The sequence below is a fragment of the Engystomops pustulosus genome, chromosome 3 (assembly GCF_040894005.1).
Source record: "Engystomops pustulosus chromosome 3, aEngPut4.maternal, whole genome shotgun sequence".
NCBI lineage: Eukaryota > Metazoa > Chordata > Amphibia > Anura > Leptodactylidae > Engystomops > Engystomops pustulosus.
This window is the reverse complement of record NC_092413.1, coordinates 230,684,635-230,708,004: the sequence shown is the minus strand read 5'-3', so window position 1 is coordinate 230,708,004 and position 23,370 is coordinate 230,684,635. Positions and strand designations below refer to the sequence as shown.

The 23,370-nt window shown below is 45.3% G+C and overlaps 1 protein-coding gene across 1 annotated transcript in view; it reads right to left on the bottom strand.

Annotated features, from left to right (window-relative positions):
- Positions 1–2,800: 2,800 nt before the first annotated feature.
- LOC140122760 (uncharacterized) overlaps positions 2,801–23,370 on the bottom strand; it is a 34,899-nt gene continuing 14,329 nt past the window's right edge. Inside the window, exons 2-3 of the mRNA XM_072143954.1 lie at positions 16,579–16,700; positions 2,801–3,497 (exon numbers count right to left, since the gene is read on the bottom strand). Coding sequence (XP_072000055.1) covers positions 2,909–3,497; positions 16,579–16,700 — 711 coding nt within the window. The 3' untranslated portion in view covers positions 2,801–2,908. The remainder of the gene's footprint in view (positions 3,498–16,578; positions 16,701–23,370) is intronic.

Genomic DNA, 23,370 nt, shown 5'->3' with positions numbered 1-23,370 from the left:
CCTCTCATGCTTAGATGGCAGGGTTACTGCACCCATTGTCTATTCCAGGACATTGTTTTTCCATGGACTGCATTACGGATCTGCTACGCTCAGAAGGTAACACCGTAATTTGGGTCATTGTGGATTGTCGATTTAGCAAAATGTATCAAATGATTACTTTTCTTAAGTTGCCCATAGCAAAAATCTTGGCTAAGGAAATTTGTTAAAAATACAGTTCGTCTGTATGGTGTTTCGGGGTAAATTGTCCCCGACAGGGGTTTGCCATTTCTAGCTGGTTTCTAGAGGGCGTTTTGTGGCAGGTTGGGAATAAAATTGTCCTTCTCCTGCAGTTACTATCCAAAGTCCAATGGACGGACTGAAAGGAAAAATCACGATGTTGATCAGTTCCTTTGTTGTTTTGTGTCGGATAATCAGGATGATTGGGCAGATTTCTTGCCTTTGATTTGCGCTGAGCAACCATGATTCCTCCGCGGCAGGTTGCTCTCCATTCAGTTCCCGGTTTGCAGAGTTTGGGCCAGGAGTTCCGGGAAGCACTTGCTGCGAGTGTGATGTGAGTTCATCGCATCACACTCGCAGGTGGTGAATGGGCCTTAGAGGAGGAATCTGGTGGCCTGTTCATGGAAAACTAAAATGGTAGCTGACAAGAAAAGGAGAAAGATTGACCTTGCGGTAAGTGACAGTGTGTGGCTCCTAACAAAAAATTTGAATTTGCAGATCCTAAATTTGTAGGTCCTTTTTCGGTGACAGAACTATTAATGATGTTTCGGTCAGATTGGTTTATTCCTACCTTGGTGTTTCATGTCTCCCTTTTGAAGAAGGTACACTCAGCTGAGGCTGGGCCTGTGGTTGTGCCTCCCATGGATTTTGATGGATAGTACAAGGTCTCCCGGATTGTAGACTCATGATATTTGAGGGGGACCAATCAGTATTTGGTGGCCTGGAAGGGCTATGGTGTGGATGATAACACTTGGGTCTGGGTCCCTGAGATGTCTGCGCCTAGATTGGTGGCCACTTTCCCCCAAAGGTATCCTGACATGGCTCATCTGGAGAATTAGGGGGATTTCCATTGAGGGGGGAAGGTACTGTCAGGATTTAATCCGCCACCCTTTGGCCTTTCTGGTCGGTTCACTATCACTGTGGTATGTGGCCTGATTGTTTGTACCTATTGTTTTGTTTTTCAGTGTTTCTGCATTACTTGCTGGTGTTTTTGGGTCTCATTTGTGTTTATTTGTATTATCTTATCAGGAGTGGCCAGGCTCCATTTAAGGCTGGTTTTGTCATTTGCTATTTGCAAGGTATTGTTGTATCTGCAGCTTATTCCTGGCTTTGTTCTGTTTGAACATTTATACTATGTAGTTGCTTGTTACTTTGACTGTGGTGAGAGATTCTGTGAAGTTTGTCTGTTCGCTTGTTTTCTCTCTCCACTTTATATATATCCCCTGTATAGTACAGCAGCAGGGCAGTGTATCCCCTGTATAGTACAGCAGCAGAGCAGTGTATCCCCTTCATGCAGCCTCTGTTTACTGTTCATGACCATCTATTTACAATTAATCTGTAGCAGCTCAGAGCAGGATACAAGAGAAGTGAGTGGGGGAGAGACAGTACAGAGAAGTGTTCAGTGTAGCAGAATAGAAGAGAAGTGAGTGGGGGCTGCAGACAGGACAAAGAAGTGTCTCGTGAAGCGGGATGACCACAACAGTGTCTGAGGAGGATACTGGCCAGAATTACAGGGGTGCAGCGGGAGATCAGCACTGGAGGATCCCCTCCAGGAGAAGCCACTGCTGAGGAGATCACTGGGAGCAGGGTGTCACACACCTGCGCTCTGCTGTGAGGGTCATTCTCATACTGGGGTGTGGGAGAGAAGCAGAGAGGAGCTTGTAGAAGAATCACATGTTGCTGCCCGAATCTATATTTGTACCTGTATTGCGCCTAAAGTAAATTGCAGTTGCACGATCATTCTGAGTAATCACAAGTAATTAATAAGAGGCAGGAACTCAACTCATCACAGATGGTTGTAGCTTGTGATAATTCAGTCGCAACAATGTGCATCATTTAGGCTCAAAAACAGAACCAGTGCTCCACAGCTGTGATACATCTGGCCCAGGTAGACTGTATACTTGTATTTGCCTTTTCAGCAGTTGTTAGATTAGTTCCTACATGTCACCTGTAACCAGTGTCCAATGTCACCGGTAACCAGTGTCCAATGTCACCGGTAACCAGTGTCCAATGTCACCTGTAACCAGTGTCCAATGTCACCGCTAAGCAGTGTCCAATGTCACCAGTAACGAGTGTCCAATGTCACCTGTAACCAGTGTCCAATGTCACCGCTAAGCAGTGTCCAATGTCACCAGTAACGAGTGTCCAATGTCACCTGTAACCAGTGTCCAATGTCACCAGTAACCAGTGCCCAATGTCACCAACCACCAGTGTCCAATGTCACCTGTAACCAGTGTCCAATGTCACCGGTAAGCAGTGTCCAATGTCACCAGTAACGAGTGTCCAATGTCACCTGTAACCAGTGTCCAATGTCACCAGTACCCAGTGTCCAATGTCACCAACCACCAGTGTCCAATGTCACCTGTAACCAGTGTCCAATGTCACCAGTAACCAGTGTCCAATGTCACCTGTAACCAGTGCCCAATGTCACCGGTAACCAGTGCCCAATGTGACCAGTAACCAGTGTCCAATGTCACCAGTAACCAGTGTCCAATGTCACCTGTAACCAGTGTCCAATGTCACCAGTAACCAGAGTAAAATGAAAACAAGAATAGAAAATGTAACAAAGTAACTCCAGTCCATGTTTGATGCTGAAAGAATTTATTGGAAGCAGATTATTGGCCAGAAGAAGATTTTTAGAGCAGGTTTCATTCTAAGCAGAGGAAAGTGACACTGAGTAGATGTCTTGTATTCATGTGTAACATGCGGCCACTCTCCTTCCATTATTATCAAAGCAATTGGTGCATCTCTGATTTCTGCAGCGATATAATGGCATCACGTTGTTCATATTTGCCCAGGAATTCCAGATTTGCTCCTCAGTTGGGTGTGAACGCTCCGTTTTATACGGAATCCTGAAGGCAAAGGCTCTGGCGTTGTGGATGTTGGGAAGATTTACATTACCGAGTCGGGTGATAATACTATACGGCGAATAAGGATTAGTACATTTGCCAACACAAGGAGAGAGCACCGAGAAGAATATGACACATCCGGTCTGGACATTATTATTCAGCAGGCCACGTATAGCGGAATTATTCTCCGGCTCTAGCAGGCGATATTCTGCATGATCTTTATATTTCTTTCTATTAGGGAGTGTCCTATCTATGGGTGCAGCAGCCACCATTCTGTCTCCTTGATAGATGGGCTTTGTATTGCCCAGTATTGTCCGCACATCAGCGCCACTTATTCCTCCCAGGGCAGTCTGCAGGGTCGTCTCATGTAGACCAATATTACATTCATCAGGTGTGAACTTGACAAAGTAAGCGTATTGTCCTAGTGAACCTCTGTAACATAAAGATAAACTAATTAATATTTATTATTATTGAAAAATAGTAAAAAACAAAGTGTGACACCATCAAGGGGTATTCCAGGAATATGAATATATGATACAAAAACCCATAATGCTATAAATTAATGAATACAACAAAACTCAATGGGGGAGATGTATTATGCCACAATTTCCAGACTTCTGGTGTAATTTACACCATACAATGCTTTCTACTACAGTTATCAAAGCTTTTAGACCAGTTTTTAACACCTTTACAACTTCTCCAACTAAGGGGGTGTGGCCTGTGAAAATGAGGCGTGGTCGGCTGAAAATAGCCCGTGGGCCAGATATCTTTACACTTTGTGTTACATTATGATGAACAATATAAGCAACAATGGATTAACCAAATCAAGGAAATGTCTCCTCTGATTCACTGTAAATTAGAGAATATCTACCAGCATGGCAGTGAACAATTTAAAATAAGTAAACTTTATTTCACTCATGTTAAAAAATCATCACCCAACCGTTGGTGATGAAGCACAAAACAAACAGCACAGGTAATACAAATATACATACGGACACCCATGGTTAAAAGTATCCTCAAGACATAGAAGGTAAGTAAAGAGCCAATGGAGTACAAACGGCATTCTCATATACTGGAAATGGCTAAGATATAATAGTCTTACCGATTCAGACACTGTATACCTTGCGTGGGTACACTAGATTGTGCCCTGTGTTACCTTCTACGCGATAGTGGCCGGGAGTCTCAGGAAACATCTAGATATGTTTCTGCATGTGGTAGGACAGGCAGTTGAAAAAGCACTTATTTCTGTCCCTAACCCCAGTGTATGTTAGCTCCCGCCCTTACAAGGGCAGTACCAGGTCTTGCCCTGTACTAATCACCCAGCATCCCCCTCCCTGACGCGTTTCTTCCTTACTAGGATTCATCAGAGGGATTTCTGGCAGAAATGCTATCAAGAAATAGTAATGGGACCCCTATAGTAATCAGGTATCCCTCGGGTGTTGAATAATGGGTGTCTCCAGGTGTAGGATAACCCTCCAGGTGTCCGGTGTGGAGACCTGGTAACTGATCCCTGGCTGGTCTAGTGGGGATAAATTTCCCTATGAAGCGGCCGAGTTTTAAATTAGAGCAGAAACACGCCCCCCTGTCACACTTACCAATTGGGAACCCGGTACCAGTTGCACCGTCGGCGTGTGTCGCGTTCCGTAGGAATGCGCGCCGGCGCTAGACGTCGAGAGTACTTCTGGCCACATGATTCCGAGAGTACCGGGTCCATGACCGGGTCATGTGATGTTATGGGGGAGGGTGTCACGTGACGTATCGTCATAGAAACATGATGCTACCGCTGTGGATGACATCGGTCGTCCGCTGCAGGTAAAGAGCGACTTCTGTGCCCAGCATAAAAAGCGACCAGACTTGAAACAAAACAGCAGTGAGAGTAGTCGATCCCTGTCCTATTAGTATACAAGGCCATAGTTAGCTAAGTTAAAGCAATGTGGGACCACATGAGTAGTGCTAGGAAGTGAAAACGGCAAGGGTAAAATACCTATAAGAGACTATTCAAGACGAAACGTGAGATAGACCGTTATTAGCGTAGCGAAACAGTAGAGGAAAATAGAGATGGGAACAGTTTAGCCTCCTTTCCATTTCTAATAGATTACAAGAAGCAGGTGAATTGAAATTGTTCATTTAATCCTCCAGGGGACACGGTTCCCAGTCTGTATATCCATTTGGTCTTAGCCTGCAGGATTCTTTTATTCCAATCCCCACCTCTTGCTGGATGTGGTATCAAATCAATACCTACAAAGTGTAGGCGTCTATAGTTGCCCCCATGATACTGTTTCATATGTCTTGCTAATGGTGTGTCCCTGGTATGTCAGATGTCGCCCAGATGGTCTCCAATCCGTCTCCTAAATTCTCTATAGGTCTTACCTACATACTCTAATCCACATTCAAATGTGGCTTTGTAGATGACACCTACTGACCGGCAGTTAATAAAATCCAGGATCTTAAAGGTTTTGCCTGTTACATTACTGCAGAAGGTTTTAGTATTTAGAATGTATGGACAGGCAACACAGTTCTTCCCACAATTGAAGCAGCCAATGGGTCTGCGATCCAACCTGGTACCTTCTGGTTTCTCGGGGACAAAGTGGCTATGAACCACCCTGTCCCCGATGGATCGCCCCCTCCTAAAGGTGACTGAGGGTCTGGGGCCCATCTCGTCATCCAACAGTAAGTGGGTGGTGGCTTTCCCAGCGCAGGAGGGAATTTGTTGCCGTAGATTTGCGGAAGATTGTGGTCTCCAGTGTCCCTTCGCGGTCCGCAGCAGGAGGACATCGAGAAAGGGTAGGCTACCCATGCTGATCTCATATGTGAACCGTAGTCCAATTTGATTAATGTTAAGACTCTTCGCAAACTCGACAAAGCTTGCTTTATCACCCCTCCATAGGACGAAAATATTGTCGATGTATCGGAGAAAGATCTCTGCTCTCTCAATACCTGGGTAGGGAGTGTCGCCAAACAGGTCTGTGTTCTCCCACCAGCCCAGGAGCAAGTTGGCATAGGTGGGGGCACTTGGGCTCCCCATAGCCGTGCCCCTGAGCTGGTGGTAGATCCTGTTATTGAAAAGGAAGAAATTGTGTTCAAGGGAGAAATTGAGTAAGTTTAGAATGAATTGATTATGTTTCTAGTATTGTGTCCCACTACTTGATAGAAAAAAGGAGACAGCCTCAATCCCTTTGTCGTGGGGTATCGAGGAGTATAGAGCCTCCACGTCTATACTTGCTAGTAAGTGATCATTCCCCATGGTAATACCCCCTATGCGTTTAAGGAGGTCCATGGTGTCCCTTATGTATGTCGGGAGAGAGAGCACAAAAGGTCTCAGGACCTTATCAACGTATATGCCAATGTACTGGCATAGTGATCCCACTCCCGACACTATTGGGCGACCTTTAAGGGGGTTGAGGCCCTTGTGCACCTTGGGTAGTGCATAAAAAGTGCTACAGACCGGGAATGTTGGATACATGAAATCAAATTCGGCATTAGAGAGGGATACCTGATTACTATAGGGGTCCCATTACTATTTCTTGATAGCATTTCTGCCAGAAATCCCTCTGATGAATCCTAGTAAGGAAGAAACGCGTCAGTGAGGGGGGATGCTGGGTGATTAGTACAGGGCAAGACCTGGTACTGCTCTTGTGAGGGCGGGAGCTAACATACACTGGGGTTAGGGACAGAAATAAGTGCTTTATGTCTTTAATCACTAAATGGAGCTTACATAGTTTGCTTTAGTGACTCACAAAATTGTATGAGATTTCTAAAGTAGGCGGAGTTATCTCCGAAATAGCCACTACAGAAAGCTACAACTCTCATGATCCCTCAGTTCTCAGTAACAGCTCCTCCCTCTATGCTATGCTCCCAGTGATGATGTATTAGACTGTCCTGACCACAACACTTTCCATACTGGATGCGGTGCAACAGCAAAACGTAGTGATAATCACATGAACTAGCCAGGCAGGTGCAGTGATGTGATGTGGACAAGTCATGTGTACATGTGACCAGCAGCCATCTTCTGTCCTTACAGCATTTTAATTCTTTGTTTTAGTGTCTGTCTTCAGAATTTTTCTGCTAAGGGGAGCAACATTTTAAATAACAACAAATGAACCTGAGGGGCTCCGGGCTTCATTAACAGATCAGTTTTTAAATATTTTTTTTAAAAAAACAAAGTCGTAAGAAACTTAAAGAAGAGCAGATCCTGCCACAGAAGGCGCACACCAGCATGTATGTGTGCTTGGTCTACAATCCTTCATCCTGGTGATGAATTTTTTGACAAATTTGGCATTTTCAAAATTCTAAATTATTTTGGTCTCACTTACCTGTTCGCGATCTGGTGCTCGCGTCCTTGACCCCTAGGTTGCACGCGTGCTGGCTTCTTGAGATTTAAAGGGCGAGTGTGCCGCTAATTGGTACTGGACACCTGGCAATCTAATAAATAGCCAGCCTCATCCCTCATGCCCTGCCGGATCTTTGTGCTTTCATGTCATTGAGAAAGTTATGTTCCTTGTCCTGTGCGTTTAGACCGATTTCCCGTTGTAACCTTGATTCCGTACCTGACTTTGCTCCTGTGCTACCTGTCCTGACCTTCCGCTATGTCTCCTACTCTGATCCTGTGCTGCCTGTCCGGACCTCCTTCCTGTCCCTGACTCCATCCCTGCCTCATAATTCTGCACCTCATCCACCACCGCAGACAAAGTTGTGCCTGTGAAGCGTCCTGCTGGTACCACACTGTAGCAAGTATAAACTGCTTTGCGGCAGGCTCTTGTGAAAACCGGGTACCACTTAGACGTCGCTCCCAGGTGTCAGCTTACGTCATTGTCTGCGGTGGTTCAGTGGGTCCACTTCCTCTGAATGTTGACAGTAAGATCTGGCCTTGGATCCTGCCAAGGTTCCGCTACCTGAACTGGCTGATTTCACCACCATCATGGCTCAGCAGTCTCAGCAGAGTACCATGCAGGGCCATCAGATCAACCAGCTCACTGCCATAATGCAATAGCTATTGGCCACCCAGCAACAGCCTCCATTTCCTGCAGCACCTTCTGCCACAGTGGCTATAGCGACTTCAGCAGATCCCAGACTGCGTTTGTCTATGCCACCCAAATATGACGGAGACGCCAAATCATACAGGGGATCTCCCAGTGCTCAGTGCACATCAAGCTGATGACTACGCAGTTTGCCACAGAGAGGTCTAAGGTGGCATTTGTGGTCAAACTACTCTCCGGGAAAGCGCTGGAATGGGCCACCCCTCTCTGTGACGGGACCCGGTCACAGCTAACATCTCCTCTTTCCCCGCTGAATTCCACTCAGTCTTCGGGGAACCAGCCCGGGTGTCATCTGCTGAGACCGCCCTACTGAATCTATGATTGGTCAATTGGTGACTACGTGGTTCGATTCCATTATTTAGCTTCTCTTTGATTTGGTCCAGTATCGCACCACAACTCTACCTCTGCAAGTTGGGGCATTACACAAGGAAAGACTGTTGTTCTATGTGCTTCCTCGGTTCACATCCTCCGTATGATTGAGCCTTCCTTGGTTGCAGCAACATGCTCCAGTTCTCAACTGGCATACTGGGGAGGTTCTTTGCTGGGGCCCCGGATGCCAGTCTCACTGCCTCATGGCTCTCCAACTGGTCTCCTCCATGTCTTCTTCACTCATCCGAGCCATTGGTGGATCTTCCCGTTGCTTATGTGTACTATGCTGATGTCTTCTCGGAAAAGCAAGTGGAGACGCTGCCACCACACCGTCCCTACGACTGCCCCATGGAGCTGCTCCCTGCACTACACCTCCACAAGGCCAAGTTTACCCACTCTTTGTGCCCGAGACCATGGCTATGACAGCCTACATCAAAGAGAATTTACAGAAGGGATTTATCTGCAAGTCTCCTTCTCCTGCTGGTACTAGTTTCTTCATTGTGGCCAAGAAAGACAGTTCTATCTGTCCCTGCATTGACTACCGTGGACTCACAGAACTCTTCAACAGTCTACGTGGAGACAAGGTCTTCACTAAATTAGACTTTCAGGGAGCTTATAATCTCATCCACATCCGTGAGGGGGATGAGTGGAAGACTGCTCAACACTCGGGAAGGACACTTCTAATATCTGGTCATGCCCTTTGGACTATGCAATGCGCCTGCAGTGTTTCAAGACTTTGTCAACAACATCTTCAGAGACTTACTTTACACTTTTGTCGCTGTCTACTTGGACGATATCATGTTGTTCTATTCTGACCTGGAGTCTCATCAGGTCCCTGTACGCAAATGTTTTAAGGTGCCTAAGGGCCAATCGGCTATTTGCCAAACCCGAGAAGTGACAGTTCCACCAGAAGAGTCTTCCGTTCCTCGGATATATCATCTCTGACAAGGGTATATAGATGGATCCTACCAAATTGTCTGCGGTACTTCAGTGGCCTTACTCAGAACTTTGGACTTTGTGCTATACAGAGATTCCTGGGCATTGCTAATTAGTAACGGCAATTTTTACCACATTTTTCTTCTCTTGTCTTTCCCATTTTGGCATAGACAAAGAAAGATGCTAATGCTAAGCATTGGCCTATGGCGGCTTAAAAGGTATTCTCCAAGCTGAAGTCCACTTTTGCCTCTGCTCCTGTTCTCACACAGCCTGATACAGAGAAACCATTCCAGCTGGCAGTTGACGTCTCCTCTGTGGGAGCTGGAGGGGCGCTCACCCAGAAGGGGCCCAAAGGCTGAACTTTCACCTGTTGGTTCTTCTCTAAGACCTTCTCTGCTGCGGAGAGAAAATACTCCATAGGAGACCGAGAACTACTGACCATAAAATTGGTGCTAGAAAAGTGGCACTATCTTCTAGTAGGAGCTAGCCATCCAGTTTGCATATATACGGTTCACAAGAACCTCCTATATCTACAGACTGCTCAGCACCTCAACCCACAACAAGCTCGCTGGTCACTCTTCTTTTCTCGCTTCAATTTCTTGATCCACTTTCATCCAGCAGAAAAGAATGTCAAGGCTGATGCCCTCTCTCATGCCTCTGATATTATTGGGGAAGAAATGGCTCCTCGGCATGTCATTCCTCCTGAACAAATTGTTGTTGCCACTCCAGTGTACCTTCGCCAGCTTCCTCCTGGCAAGGCCTACGTCCGACTTGTTCTAAGGAAGAGTATTTTAACTTGGGGACATTGCTCTCGTGTGGCTTGGTACCCTGGGGTGCAACACTCTGTCGCTCTCATTTCCCGTTTCTACTGGTGGCCAGATCTGGTTAAGAAAGGACGGGATTTTGTGCGCTCCTGCACTTCCTGTGCCTGAAACAAGCCATTGCGTCTCAAACCAGCTGGCCTTCTCCTGTCATTACTGATACCCAGTTGCCCGTAAACTCATGTGGCCAAGGACTTTATCACGGATCTTCCTCCTTCCTCTGGTAATACTGTCAACTGGGTGGTAACAGACCAATTCTCCAAGATGTCCCACTTAGTGCCTCTGCCAGGTCTGCCGTAGGCTCCACGTCTTGCCAGCCTGTTCTTCCTGCATATCTTCTGGCGTCATGGGTTTCCTCAGCACATGTTCTCAGATTGTGTGGTTCAATTTTTTCCCAGGTTCTGGCGTGCTCTGTGCGGTCAAATTCAAGTAAAACTGGACTTCTCTTCTGCGTACCATCCGCAGTCGAATTGGCAAGTTGAGAGGATTAATCAGACCCTGGGCTGCTATCTCCGCCATTTTGCCCCCCACCCAACAGGACGACTGGTCCAAACTGCTGCCATGGGCAGAGTTTTCCTACAATTCCTTGGACTCGGAATCTGGCAGATCTTCTTCTTTCTTCATCGTCTATGGACAACACCCACATCAACCTCTTCCTCTTTCAGTCCCTTCTGATGTTCCTGCTATGGAAGAGTTGGCCTAAGATCTCAAGTCTATCTGGCAGCAGACTCGACTCTCCTTGCTACAGGCTTCTGCCTGAACCACAACCCAAGCTGACAAAAGGCCACGAAGCGTGCACGCGCTGGTTTCTCAGGATTTAAAGGGCCAGCGTGCCGCTAATTGGCGCTGCCACCTGGCAATCTAATAAATAACTTCCATGCCATTGAGAAAGCTATGTTCCTTGCCCTGTGCGTTTAGACTGATTTTCCATTGTGACCTTGATTCTGTCCCTCACTTTGCTCCTGTGCTGGCTGTCCTGACCTTCCGCTACATCCCCTACTCTGATCCGGTGCTGCCTGTCCTGACCTCCTGCCTGACCCGACTTGGCCTCTTCCTCACGATTCTACACCTCAGCTTGGCCACCAACGCAGACAAAGTCGTGCCTGGTGGTAGCACGACGCAGCAAGTCCAACCGACTTTGCACTGGGCTCTGTTGAAACCGGGTACTACTTAGACTTCGCTCCCAGAAGTTGACTTACATCATTGTCTGCGGTGGTTCAGTGGGTCCACTATCCCGACAATCACCTAAAAGAACTATCCACAGCTCCGGACACCAAAGTATGAAAAAGTTATTGGCCCCAGAAGATGGCAAAATAAAAAAATATATATTTTGTACAGGAGGTTTTAATTTTTTTAAATGTATGAAAACATTATAAAACCTATACAAATTTGGAATCCACGTGATCGTACCGACCCAAAGAATAAAGTAGACATGTCATTTGGGACGCAGAGTGAAAGCTGTAAAATCCAAGCCCACAAGAAAACGTCACAAATGTGGTTTTTCACCATTTTCACTGCATTTGGAATTTTTTTCCCGCTTCCCAGTACATGCCATAGAATATTAAATACCGTCACTATGAAGTGCAATTTGTTACGCAGAAAATAAGCCATAACACAGCTCTTTATGTGGAAAAATAAAAAAGTTATAGATTTTTGAAGTTGGTGAGTGAAAAATGGAAGTGAAAAAACTAAAAAAGGCCAAGTCGTTAAGGGGTTAAAGGGTTATTTCCACAGAGACAAGTTTCTTAAATATACTCAGGACAACAAAATATCACATTCTTTAATTAACTGGCATTAACAAAAATACAGCATTTTACAGATATAATTCCAACCTGTCTCTATCAGTCCTGCTGTACACAATTTCAGTTGCTTCTAGAAACGACCCTGTAACTTCTGACTTAGGGTTCAGGGAAGCCATCTTGGATTTCTGTGTGACGGCCGTGGAGCTGAGATTCTCTTTCTCTCTGCTCCCTGCACTCTAGCTCCGCCTCATGCAGTCCACTCACTCACTGATGCACACCGGGACACAGACAATCAGTTCCTGCCGGCCAGTTCCTCTGGCAAGGCACAGCAGGAAGGTACAGCAGATTTAGTGCGTTGTGGAATAGCAAAGATGTAGCAGGGCTGACTGTCATTGTGTGCAATAGGCATCTAATGGATCTCCTCATCTCTGATCTGTCTCATCTCTCTTTATATGTGTCAGATACTGGTACAATGTTCAGAAGCTAAATGAAAGTGTATATAAACCTGTACCCGGATAATCTAAGCACATTGTCAGCACACAGCATCTCACAGCACAGAGGAATCATGAAGTGTTTGCTTAGAGAATCCTTGCCCACAATCTGTAATCTTACACTGACCATGACTGAGTGATAGGAGATGAAACAGCAATAAAACTGAGTAAAATTGTGAAGTAAAGGGTTAAAAGTGATCTTTATTTTGTAAACATCACTAGGTAATTAAAATTTGACATTTTTTTTTAATGGGAAAAACCTCTTCAAGTTTTTATTATTTTTGAAATGTCTCGATAATTAATTTTGATGTCACGTGGCTTACAAATTGAACATCAGTTTTCCGTATTTTCAAGGAGAATTCAGAATTGACTTTTTTGGGATCACTATTTTTTTTTTACGAAATTTGAAATATATAATATTAGAAACCCCCTATGTATCAACCCAATTTTAAATTTGCACCCCTCAAACTATAAAAAAACTGCTTTTAGGAAGATTGTTAAACCCTTGAGATGTTCATAGTAATTAAAACTAAATGGAGATGCAATTTAGAATGGTCCAATTTTTTTTATAACATTTGTCCATTTACAAAAGATAAAAAAAGAAAACCCATATTAAAATTTGTTATGCACTTTCTCCCGAATACAGAGACCCCCCCCCCATATGTGGCCATTACCTGTTGTATGGGTGCACAGCAAGGCGCAGAGGAGTACCCTGCAGCTGCCAGTCTTGCCCAATAAAATTTTGTGGTTTTTAGTTGGTTTATGGCAAATTTTTTGAGCTATAAAATATTTGTTTTCCATTAATGTTGCCATGTGAGAGCTTATTATTTGCGGAATGAAATGCATTTTTAATGGTATTATTTATGGGGTGGCTATGCCCTATTGCTGAAACTTTATGAACTTCTTTTATGGGGAGATGTAGAAAAAACATCAATTCTGTAATTGATTTTTGACTTTTTTTTCGGTGTTCAACATATACCCTAAGTAACATGTTAGATTTATTCTGTCAGTCAGACATAACTTTTAATTTCTGGTCTATGGAGCTGTATGTTTTTTGCAGGACATGTTGTGCTTTACAACAATCCCATTTTTGTTTTGATACTTTTTTTCACTTTTTATTGCATTTTATGGGGAACTAGATCAGTAAAAATCATAATTTGGTGTTTTCTTTGAAATAGTGTGTAAAGAGGTGTCAGACAATGAGGAGACACGGTTGTCAGACAGCGGTGAAGTTGTTGTCAGGGCAAGAAGTCTGAAGGGGGAGCAGACTGAGGGATCGGTGGATGATGAGGTGACAGACCCAAGCTGGGTTGATAGGCCGGGTGAAGACAGTGCTTCTGAGATGGAGGCGAGTCCTATACCAGAACAGGTTGGAAGAGGCAGTGGTGGGGCCAGACGGAGAGGCAGGGCCAGAGCTGGTGCATCAGCGACAAATGTGGTGCCATGGTGAGGGCTGAAGTCTGGAGGTTCTTTAAAGAAACAGGGGAAGACCGATGGACTGTGGTGTGCAACATGTGCCACACCAGGATCAGCAGGGGTTCCACCACTACTAGCTTAACCACCACCAGTATGCGCAGGCATATGAATGCTAAACACCCCACTCAATGGAACCAAGACAGTTCACCTCCGGCTGGGCCCACCACTGCTCCTTCCCCTGTGTTATTTGCTGCCTCTGCTAGTCAGCCCCCTGCCCAGGACCCCGGCACCAACACCTCCCACTCGAAAACTACACCTTCGTCTCCACAATCCTCCACAGCGTCCACCAATGTCAACGTGCCCACCAGGTGGAATTCAACATTAACCATGTTATCCAGAGTTTACCAGCAGCGCAGAGCGATTGTAGACTGCCAGATGTCAACTTCCACCAGAACTGGTAGTCAGGTCAGTTAGCTTCCTCAAGTCTACAATGAGGAGTGGACGTGGATGTCTGATATCTGTCAGGTGCTGAGTAACTTTGAGGAGTCAACACAGATGGTCAGTGGCGATGTCGCCATCATCAGCCTCACCATCCCGCTGGATGGAGGAGGAGGAAATGGAGAAATGGAGAGTCAGGCCAGTGAGGGGAGTGAATTCTTGCGCGTTGGGACTCTAGCGCATATGGCAGATTTCATGCTAGGCTGCCTATCCCGTGACCCTCGCGTTCAAAGAATTTATTCCAGCACCGATTACTGGGTATTCACTCTCCTGGACCCACGGTACAAGCAAAATCTTTCCACTCTCATCCCTGGAGAGGAAAGGAGTGTGAGAATGCATGAATACCAGCAGGCCCTGGTGCACAAGCTGAAACAGTATTTCCCTTCTGACAGCGCTAGCGGCAGAGTGCGTAGTTCTGCGGGACAAGTAGCGAGGGAGAATAGGCGAGCAGGCAGCTTGTCCAGCACTGGCAGGGGTACGCTTTACAAGGCCTTTGCCAGTTTTATGTCACCCCAGCAAGACACTGTCACCTGTCCCCAGTCTCGGCAGAGTAGGGCTGATCTTTACAGAAAGATGGTGAGGGAGTACGTAGCTGACCATACCATCGTCCTAAATGATCACACAGCTCCCTACAACTACTGGGTTTCAAAGCTGGACATGTGGCCCAAACTGGCGCTGTACGCCTTGGAGGTTCTTGCCTGCCCTGCCGCTAGCGTGTTGTCCGAGCGGGTTTTCAGTGCAGCTGGTGGCATCATCACCGATAAGCGTACACGCCTGTCGATTGACAGCGCTGACAGGCTGACGCTTATCAAGATGAATAAAGCCTGGATTTCTCCGGATTTCCATTCTCCACCAGGTGAAAGAAGCTCAACCTGAATAATGTATGCACTCCTCCTCCTCATTGTCCTCCTTCTCCTCCTCTTTGTACACTAAAGCAGAGGAAACTGGCTATTTTTTGCCAGGGCCAACTGGCTCTAGCTATAGTACTCTATCTATTTAATTTTTCTGGAGGGCCACCTACCCGGTCCTTTGTTTTAAAAAATTTTTGGCAGTGCCACTTACAGGTACTTTATGTATTTAATTTTTCTGGAGGGCCACCCACCCGGTCCTCTGTTTTGAAAACTATTTTGGACTGCCACATACAGGCACTATCCAAATGTAATTGTCTCCATTGCAGCCTCATTCGGTCACTCTGTCATCGCCATGCTGTTGCCCATAATTTTGGCATAATGGTGCGATTAAGCAGCCTCAGAGGCATCCATGCATGCTGCCCCTGCTGTTTCCTGTCCATTTCCGTGGTGTTTCCATCATTTTCTGAGGTTTCCAGGTGTTTGGCCAAGCTTCCCTGTGCAGAGCCTTGGTCCCCTTGAAAAATGCTTGAGTCTCCCATTGACTTCAATGGGGTTCGTTATTCGAGACGAGCACTTGAGCATCGGGAAAGGTTTGACTGAAGTAACGAGCACTCGAGCATTTTAGTGCTCGCTCATCTCTAGGGGTTATCATCCATTGGGGCTGTACTTTATGTTTGAGGTGTTGGATGAGGCCACTTACACATACAGGGGTGTTATGTACACAGATCAATGCATCTTATTAGCATATCATTAGCATCTTATTAGAGCCATATAGAAACAAAGCAAGGAGAGGAATGTGACGAAATCTCTTTTCTCTTAGAGGTGACCACAGTCTCTTATGTTGAAATAATGATTACATTTTCTTTTTATTTTTATGTCTATTCTATTGTGTGAAATACTTCACATTTAATTCTCTACCAGGGTTCAGATTGCAATTGTGGGTAGGTACCAAATTTTGAGGGGATCCATATCCACCCAGAGCTGGTTATTGTTATACCACAAGAAACATTGTAGATCTGATTTATGAGACAATTCTGGTCTTTGATAGTCTACATGACCATCTTTCCTTTGTCTGATAGATCCTACCCTATCCTACCATACTACAGTATGGCAGAATATGGGTATTTTTTTTTGTTTAAATAGTTTGTATTGGTTATTCAAGAAGTTTTAATAAAGCACAAAACATTACGGCAGTGTATGTCATGTTATGCTGGATGTCATGGGAGTCTTTCTCTTGCCCTCAACCATTAGATGGGTAGACATTCATCTGATGGTTGAGGGCAACAATGTAATTAGGAAAACCTCCTAAAAAATGCAGTGTAGAAGCCATGTTTGCACCCGGGCGATCCTTACCTAAAGATATTTTTTTCAATATAACTTGTTGCATTGAACACAGCATCAGGCACTAGAGGCGTCACCACAAGGATGTAAGCGGCCAGGCACAGCAGTGTGAGGGTCATGTGTCCCATCTTCACCTGGAATCAGAAACATAGAGATGAACAATATATTCATATACACAACCTGAATAATCTTGACCTATCTGCTAGTCACACCCTGTGACTGCTCTGTAGCCATGACATAGTAAGAGCACAAACTTTTTTGGTCCAAGGGTCATAAATTGTCAAACCACTCAACTTCTAGGAACGGCACCAATATCCAGCACCCTATACCCATCAACAACCACAGTATAACATAAAAAACAACCCAGAAATGATAATACCACAATACAGCCATAAATATTAACCCAAAAACCAAATACTGCATTCAGACAATAACTAATACAGACCCCATACTAGCCCATAACTAATACAGACCCCAGACTAGCCCATAACTAATACAGACCCCAGACTAGCCCATTTCTAATACAGACCCCAGACCAGACAATAACTAATACAGACCCCGGACCAGACAATAACTAATACAGACCCCGGACTAGCCCATAAATACAACCAGACCAGAAGATGAATAATAGAATAGAGACCCCACAGTACCCAAACAATAATAACAAACACCCCAAGAGTAGACAAATATCAGAGCAGACAATAATAAAAAAATGAAGACCTCCTAATAATGCTGGATCCCCCTAATAATACTGCCCCGTCTCAGAACCTCTCTATTAATGCTGGTTCTTCAGAGCCCCACTAATAATGCTGGTTACACCCTAGAGCCCCCTCATAATACTGCAGACCCTGAGAGCTCCCTAATAATAATGCAGACCCCATAACCCCATGTATGGAGAGGGCTCACAAGCTTAGCCTTCTCCATACTGCATATTGCAGCAAACACCCACCGGTAACACCCTGCAAAGCTGCCACTGTCAATAAAAAGCACTGCCATATTGGCGATCTGCTGCTATGACAGCCTTGGGTCCTACAAAGACCAGATGCTGTCTGTTTTTAGCCGATCCGTTACAATGTGCCATTTGTATGTAGTAATAGATGATGTGCAAAATCCCCATATACAGGCGGTCCCCTACTTAAGGACACCAGACTTACAGATGACCCCTAGTTAAAGATGGACCCACTGTGACCTCTGGTGACCTCTCTGGATGTTACTTTAGTCCCATACTGCAATAATCAGCTGTAAGGTGTCTGTAATGAAACTTTATTGCTAATCCTTGGTCCCATTACAGCAAAAAATTTTGAAACTCCAATTTTCACTGGGGCAAAGAACTTTCTAGAACTTCAATTATAAAATATACAATTTCGTCTTACATACAAATTCAACTTAAGAACAAACCTCCGGACCCTATTTCGTACGTAACCCGGGGACTGCCTATACTGCCATACTGTATATGGTAGGATCAATCAGACAACCTAAAGAATCCTAGGGGAGCTGAAAAATAGTAAAAAAAAAAATGTAATAAAAATGTAAAAAAATTTAAACCGCATCCCAAAATGTCCAATCTCTAAAAATGTATTTTTTCCTGCGTGTAACCCCATAATGGACAATAGCTCCTCAAGATGAAAATACCATTTTTTTTCCATTTCCAAAAATATTAAAAATACTCTAAAATGTAATCAAAAGGCCGTACAGTCATCAAAATGGTAGCAATAAAAACGACACCTCATCTCACAAAAGTGACACCTCCCACAGCTCTGTACACCGAAATATGAAAAAGTTATTAGCGCCAGAAGATGACAAAGTGAAGAGGAAGCTTAACATAAAAGAATATACATAGAATGAGAACCTGGAAGGGGGAAAGAGGGGCCTAAGGGGTAATAAGGGGGCCTGGAAGGAGGACAGAGGGGCCTAGTGGATGATGGGTGACATCATGACAATTGGCAGAAAATTTTGCAGCAATAAGTCATCACTTCTGGACCCTTCTGGTAACAGATCCATTGGAGCTGACGCCTATGTCCCTGACCACAGCCCAGCCCCAGCAGGAAGCCCGGGAAACCAGGGTTAAGTCACAACACAAAGGGTGTCAGCTATCCAGATCCACGTGTACCCCCATCAGCAGGTAACAATGTAGAGACTCCATTCGTATGTTGTATGGACACACTGGCCTTACAGGGACTTGATGCACATCCTAAAGCACTTTAACCAAACCAAGGGCAAGTGCAATACATTAAATACGTATAACAGGTAATTTAAAACACTTAAAAACCTAGGTGTGTCCCTGTGATGGCAATTTTTGGTTACCATGTTACCATGTTAAGCTACAATGTTTACCAACTAATCTGTACCATACTTGTATAGTGTAACTCATTATACTTACCGCTCCACGTGTACTGGATATTCGTTATATATTGTCTGTTCAGCACAGACTGTTCGACCCTACCCACACTTGTAACCCCCTCCCCTACTCCTCCAACAATTTTAATGTATTTGTGATACTGTGTATTTTTCAATAAAAATTTATGAATTTTAATATTTAACAACCGAAATCTGGTCTTTGTGCGTATAGGTTTATATGAAACCAGGGGTAAGGCTGCATTCACGTGGGAATAGCCCGGACGAGTGCACATCGGTGCGCTGCAGAGGAGGAGGGATGAGCACTGCTCCCCCCCTACATAGGAGATCACACCCACAGCCGCTCTTATGGCCAGACATTTCTGTGGGCACGGCACAGAACGGTGAGCAGACGTTGTGCTCAGCATACCGAGCCCAGGTGCCATAGCCATCTATGGGGATGTATATTTTGCCGAAAATTTGCGGCTGGATATATACGTGTGCCCAACTCTTATAACATCCCCCAACATTAATGATCTGACTTATGGTCACTGCAGCCTCAGATTACAAACAGAAAGCCGAGTACTGGGAGAGAGGGAAGGAGAATTCTGTACTAGTTATTTCACTGCTTCCCCACCAGTACCTAATAATTCCCTGATCTCGGACTTTGTAGGTAATGTTTCTATTTAGCAGTACGCTGGGCTCCTAGAATCACTTTCTCTGGTGGGCCTCTGGCATCCCCCCCCCTCCCCCCGTCTGACCCTGTATATATATAAACATATAGAGATATATAGAGATAACAAGAGATAGATAGAAAGAGATAGAAATACATGGATTGAGATAGATATAAAATATTTTTGTTAACCCATTCTATGTGTATATATGTGTCTAAAACCATAAATATTCATGTATATGTGTATATATGCGTATTTTTATATACTGCCTTACTCCAGAACACTAGTGACTGTCTCTCTGCTGTCTCTAACATCATGTCCTCTCTCTTCTTGAAACTTAATCTTTCTAAGACTGAACTTCTTGTCTTTCCACCATCTACTTACCGATCTAACCCTGACCTCTCCATCTTGGTCTGTGGCATCACTATAGCCCCGGGCCCGCTGTCTTGGGGTTGTGCTGGACTCTGACCTCTCCTTTTCACCATATATTCAATCTCTTGCTCGCTCTTGCCAGATGCATCTCAGAAACATCTCCAGAATCCAAACATTCCTAACAATTGAAACTTCTAAAATGCTAATTGTTGCACTTATTCACTCTCGACTAGACTCCTGTAACTCCCTACTAATCATCTTCCACTCGCTAAACTCCCTCCTCTACAATCTATTCCTAATCCAGCTGTCCGGTTCGCTAGGGAAAGTGCTGGGACTTCTGGTTCTTCTGGTGGTACCAGCAGCGTTCTCCGAACCCCGGCGCGTATCCGCGCAAACTCCACCTCTCGTCCCGGGCAGCGGCTGCTAAGATCTCGCGCTGTCTAGGAGTTGTGTTCGGAACTGCTGGGACTTGTGCTACCTCTGCTTGGTGCCTGGTTGTTCTGCACCATGAGGGGTTAATTCTCAGTAGTTGTCCAGCTCCTATCAGGTTCTGGAGGTGGAGTTCTGGCTGCATAAATAGCAGCCTCACTAGTCACCTGTGCCAGTGTTTGAAATCCCTTCTCCACTCGCTCAGCATTAGGTGTGACTTGCTCTGTATCTGTATCTGTATCGTTGTGACCTCGGCTCGTTTTTGACATTGACTCTTTGCCTACTGATTTTGCTATTGACGTACCCTCTCGTTGTGAATCCGGCTAGTTTACTATTCTTTTGTGTTTTATGTTTGTCAGTCTGTCAGTCTTTCCCTTCCCACACTTACCCAGTGTATTTCGAGTCTTCAAGTAGTCGCCCCACGGTTTAGCGTGGGGGGGGGGCTATAGGAAGGGACAGAGGCTGGGGCGAGCGCAGGGCACACTATTACCCAATCTTAACACCAGCAGCCAGACTCGTCTTTCAGACCAAACGCTACACGGAGGCCTCCAGACTCTGCCAGTCACTGCACTGGCTGCCCGTCTCCTTTCAAATACAGACAGTCCCCGGGTAACGTACAAGATGGGTTCTGTAGGTTTGTTCTTGAGTTGAATTTGTATGTAAGTCGGAACTGTATATTTTCTCATTGTAACCCCAGACAGAATTTGGTCTCTGTGACAATTGGATTTTAAGAATGTTGGATTGTCATAAGAACCAGGAGTAACACTAAAGCTTCATTACAGATACCTGTGATAACTGTTACAGCTGATTATTGTATCCTAGGGCTAAAGTACAGTAAATTACCAATATCCAGAGGTCTGTTTGTAACTAGGGGCTATCTGTAAGTCCGGTGTTCTTAAGTAGGAGCACGCCTGTACAGTTTAAAATAACCCTCATCCACAAAGCTCTGCACAGTCCTGCATCTCCCTCTCTCTCCTCTCATCTCATCGCCCTTCCCATGCTCTTCGATCTGCCAGTGATATTAGATGAATCTCTACCTTAATTCAAACCTCTCACTCACAATTCCAGGACTTCTCCAGAACTGCACCAATTCCTTGGAATGCCCTTCCCCGGCCTTTCAGACCAACAACCACCCTCCAAAGCTTCAAACGTGCTCTTAAAACCCATCTCTTTAGGCAAGCCTATCACATCACTAACTGCATGAAATGTCACCTCTCCCTTTACTAATCCATCCTATGCCTCCTCCCGTCTTTTGTCCAGCAAACACCAGATATATACCGAGCTTGACTTTGGACTTTGTATTTAAGATGTGACTGATGACTGGTTCAAGCAGCAGCATTTTTATTTATTAAATTATGTAATTTTGTTCAATTATAAAGAATGGCTGGACCATATAGAAGCTCTTATACCTCTAGTGTCACCCCCTCATCCTCATAGACTGTAAGCTCTAGTATCACCCCCTCATCCTCATAGACTGTAAGCTCTTGTGTCACCCCCTCATCCTCATAGACTGTAAGCTCTTGTGTCACCCCCTCATCCTCATTGACTGTAAGCTCTTGTGTCATCCCCTCATCCTCATAGACTGTAAGCTCGTGTCCCCCCTCATCCTCATAGACTGTAAACTCTTGTGTCACCCCTCATCCTCATAGACTGTAAGCTCTTGTTTCATCCCCTCATCCTCATAGACTGTAAGCTCTTGTGTCAACCCCTCATCCTCATAGACTGTAAGCTCTTGTGTCACCCCCTCATCCTCATAGACTGTAAGTTCTTGTGTCCCCCCTCATCCTCATAGACTGTAAGCTCTTGTGTCACCCCCTCATCCTCATAGACTGTAAGCTCGTGTCAACCCCTCATCCTCATAGACTGTAAGCTCTTGTGTCTCCCCTCATCCTCATAGACTGTAAGCTCTTGTGTCCCCTCCTCATCCTCATAGACTGTAAGCTCTTGTGTCTCCCCTCATCCTCATAGACTGTAAGCTCTTGTGTCCCCTCCTCATCCTCATAGACTGTAAGCTCTTGTGTCCCCCCCTCATCCTCATAGACTGCAAGCTCTTGTGTCACCCCCTCATCCTCATAGACTGTAAGCTCTTGTGTCACCTCCTCATCCTCATAGACTGTAAGCTCTTGTGTCACCCCCTCATCCTCATAGACTGTAAGCTCTTGTGTCACCCCCTCATCCTCATAGACTGTAAGCTCTTGTGTCTCCCCTCATCCTCATAGACTGTAAGCTCTTGTGTCTCCCCTCATCCTCATAGACTGTAAGCTCTTGTGTCCCCTCCTCATCCTCATAGACTGTAAGCTCTTGTGTCTCCCCTCATCCTCATAGACTGTAAGCTCTTGTGTCCCCTCCTCATCCTCATAGACTGTAAGCTCTTGTATCACCCCTCATCCTCATAGACTGTAAGCTCTTGTATCACCCCTCATCCTCATAGACTGTAAGCTCTTGTGTCACCACCTCATCCTCATAGACTGTAAGCTCCTGTGTCACCCCTCATCCTCATAGACTGTAAGCTCTTGTGTCACCTCCTCATCCTCATAGACTGTAAGCTCTTGTATCACCCCTCATCCTCATAGACTGTAAGCTCTTGTGTCCCCCCTCATCCTCATAGACTGTAAGCTCGTGTGTGTACCCGTCATCGTCATAGACTGTAAGCTCTTGTGTCATCACCTCATCCTCATAGACTGTAAGCTCCTGTGCCCCCCCCCTCATCCTCATAGACTGTAAGCTCTTGTGTCCCCCCCCTCATCCTCATAGACTGTAAGCTCTTGTGTCTCCCCTCATCCTCATAGACTGTAAGCTCTTGTGTCACCCCTCATCCTCATAGACTGTAAGCTCTTGTGTCACCTCCTCATCCTCATAGACTGTAAGCTCTTGTATCACCCCTCATCCTCATAGACTGTAAGCTCTTGTGTCCCCCCTCATCCTCATAGACTGTAAGCTCTTGTGTCTTCCCCTCATCCTCATAGACTGTAAGCTCGTGTGTGTACCCCTCATC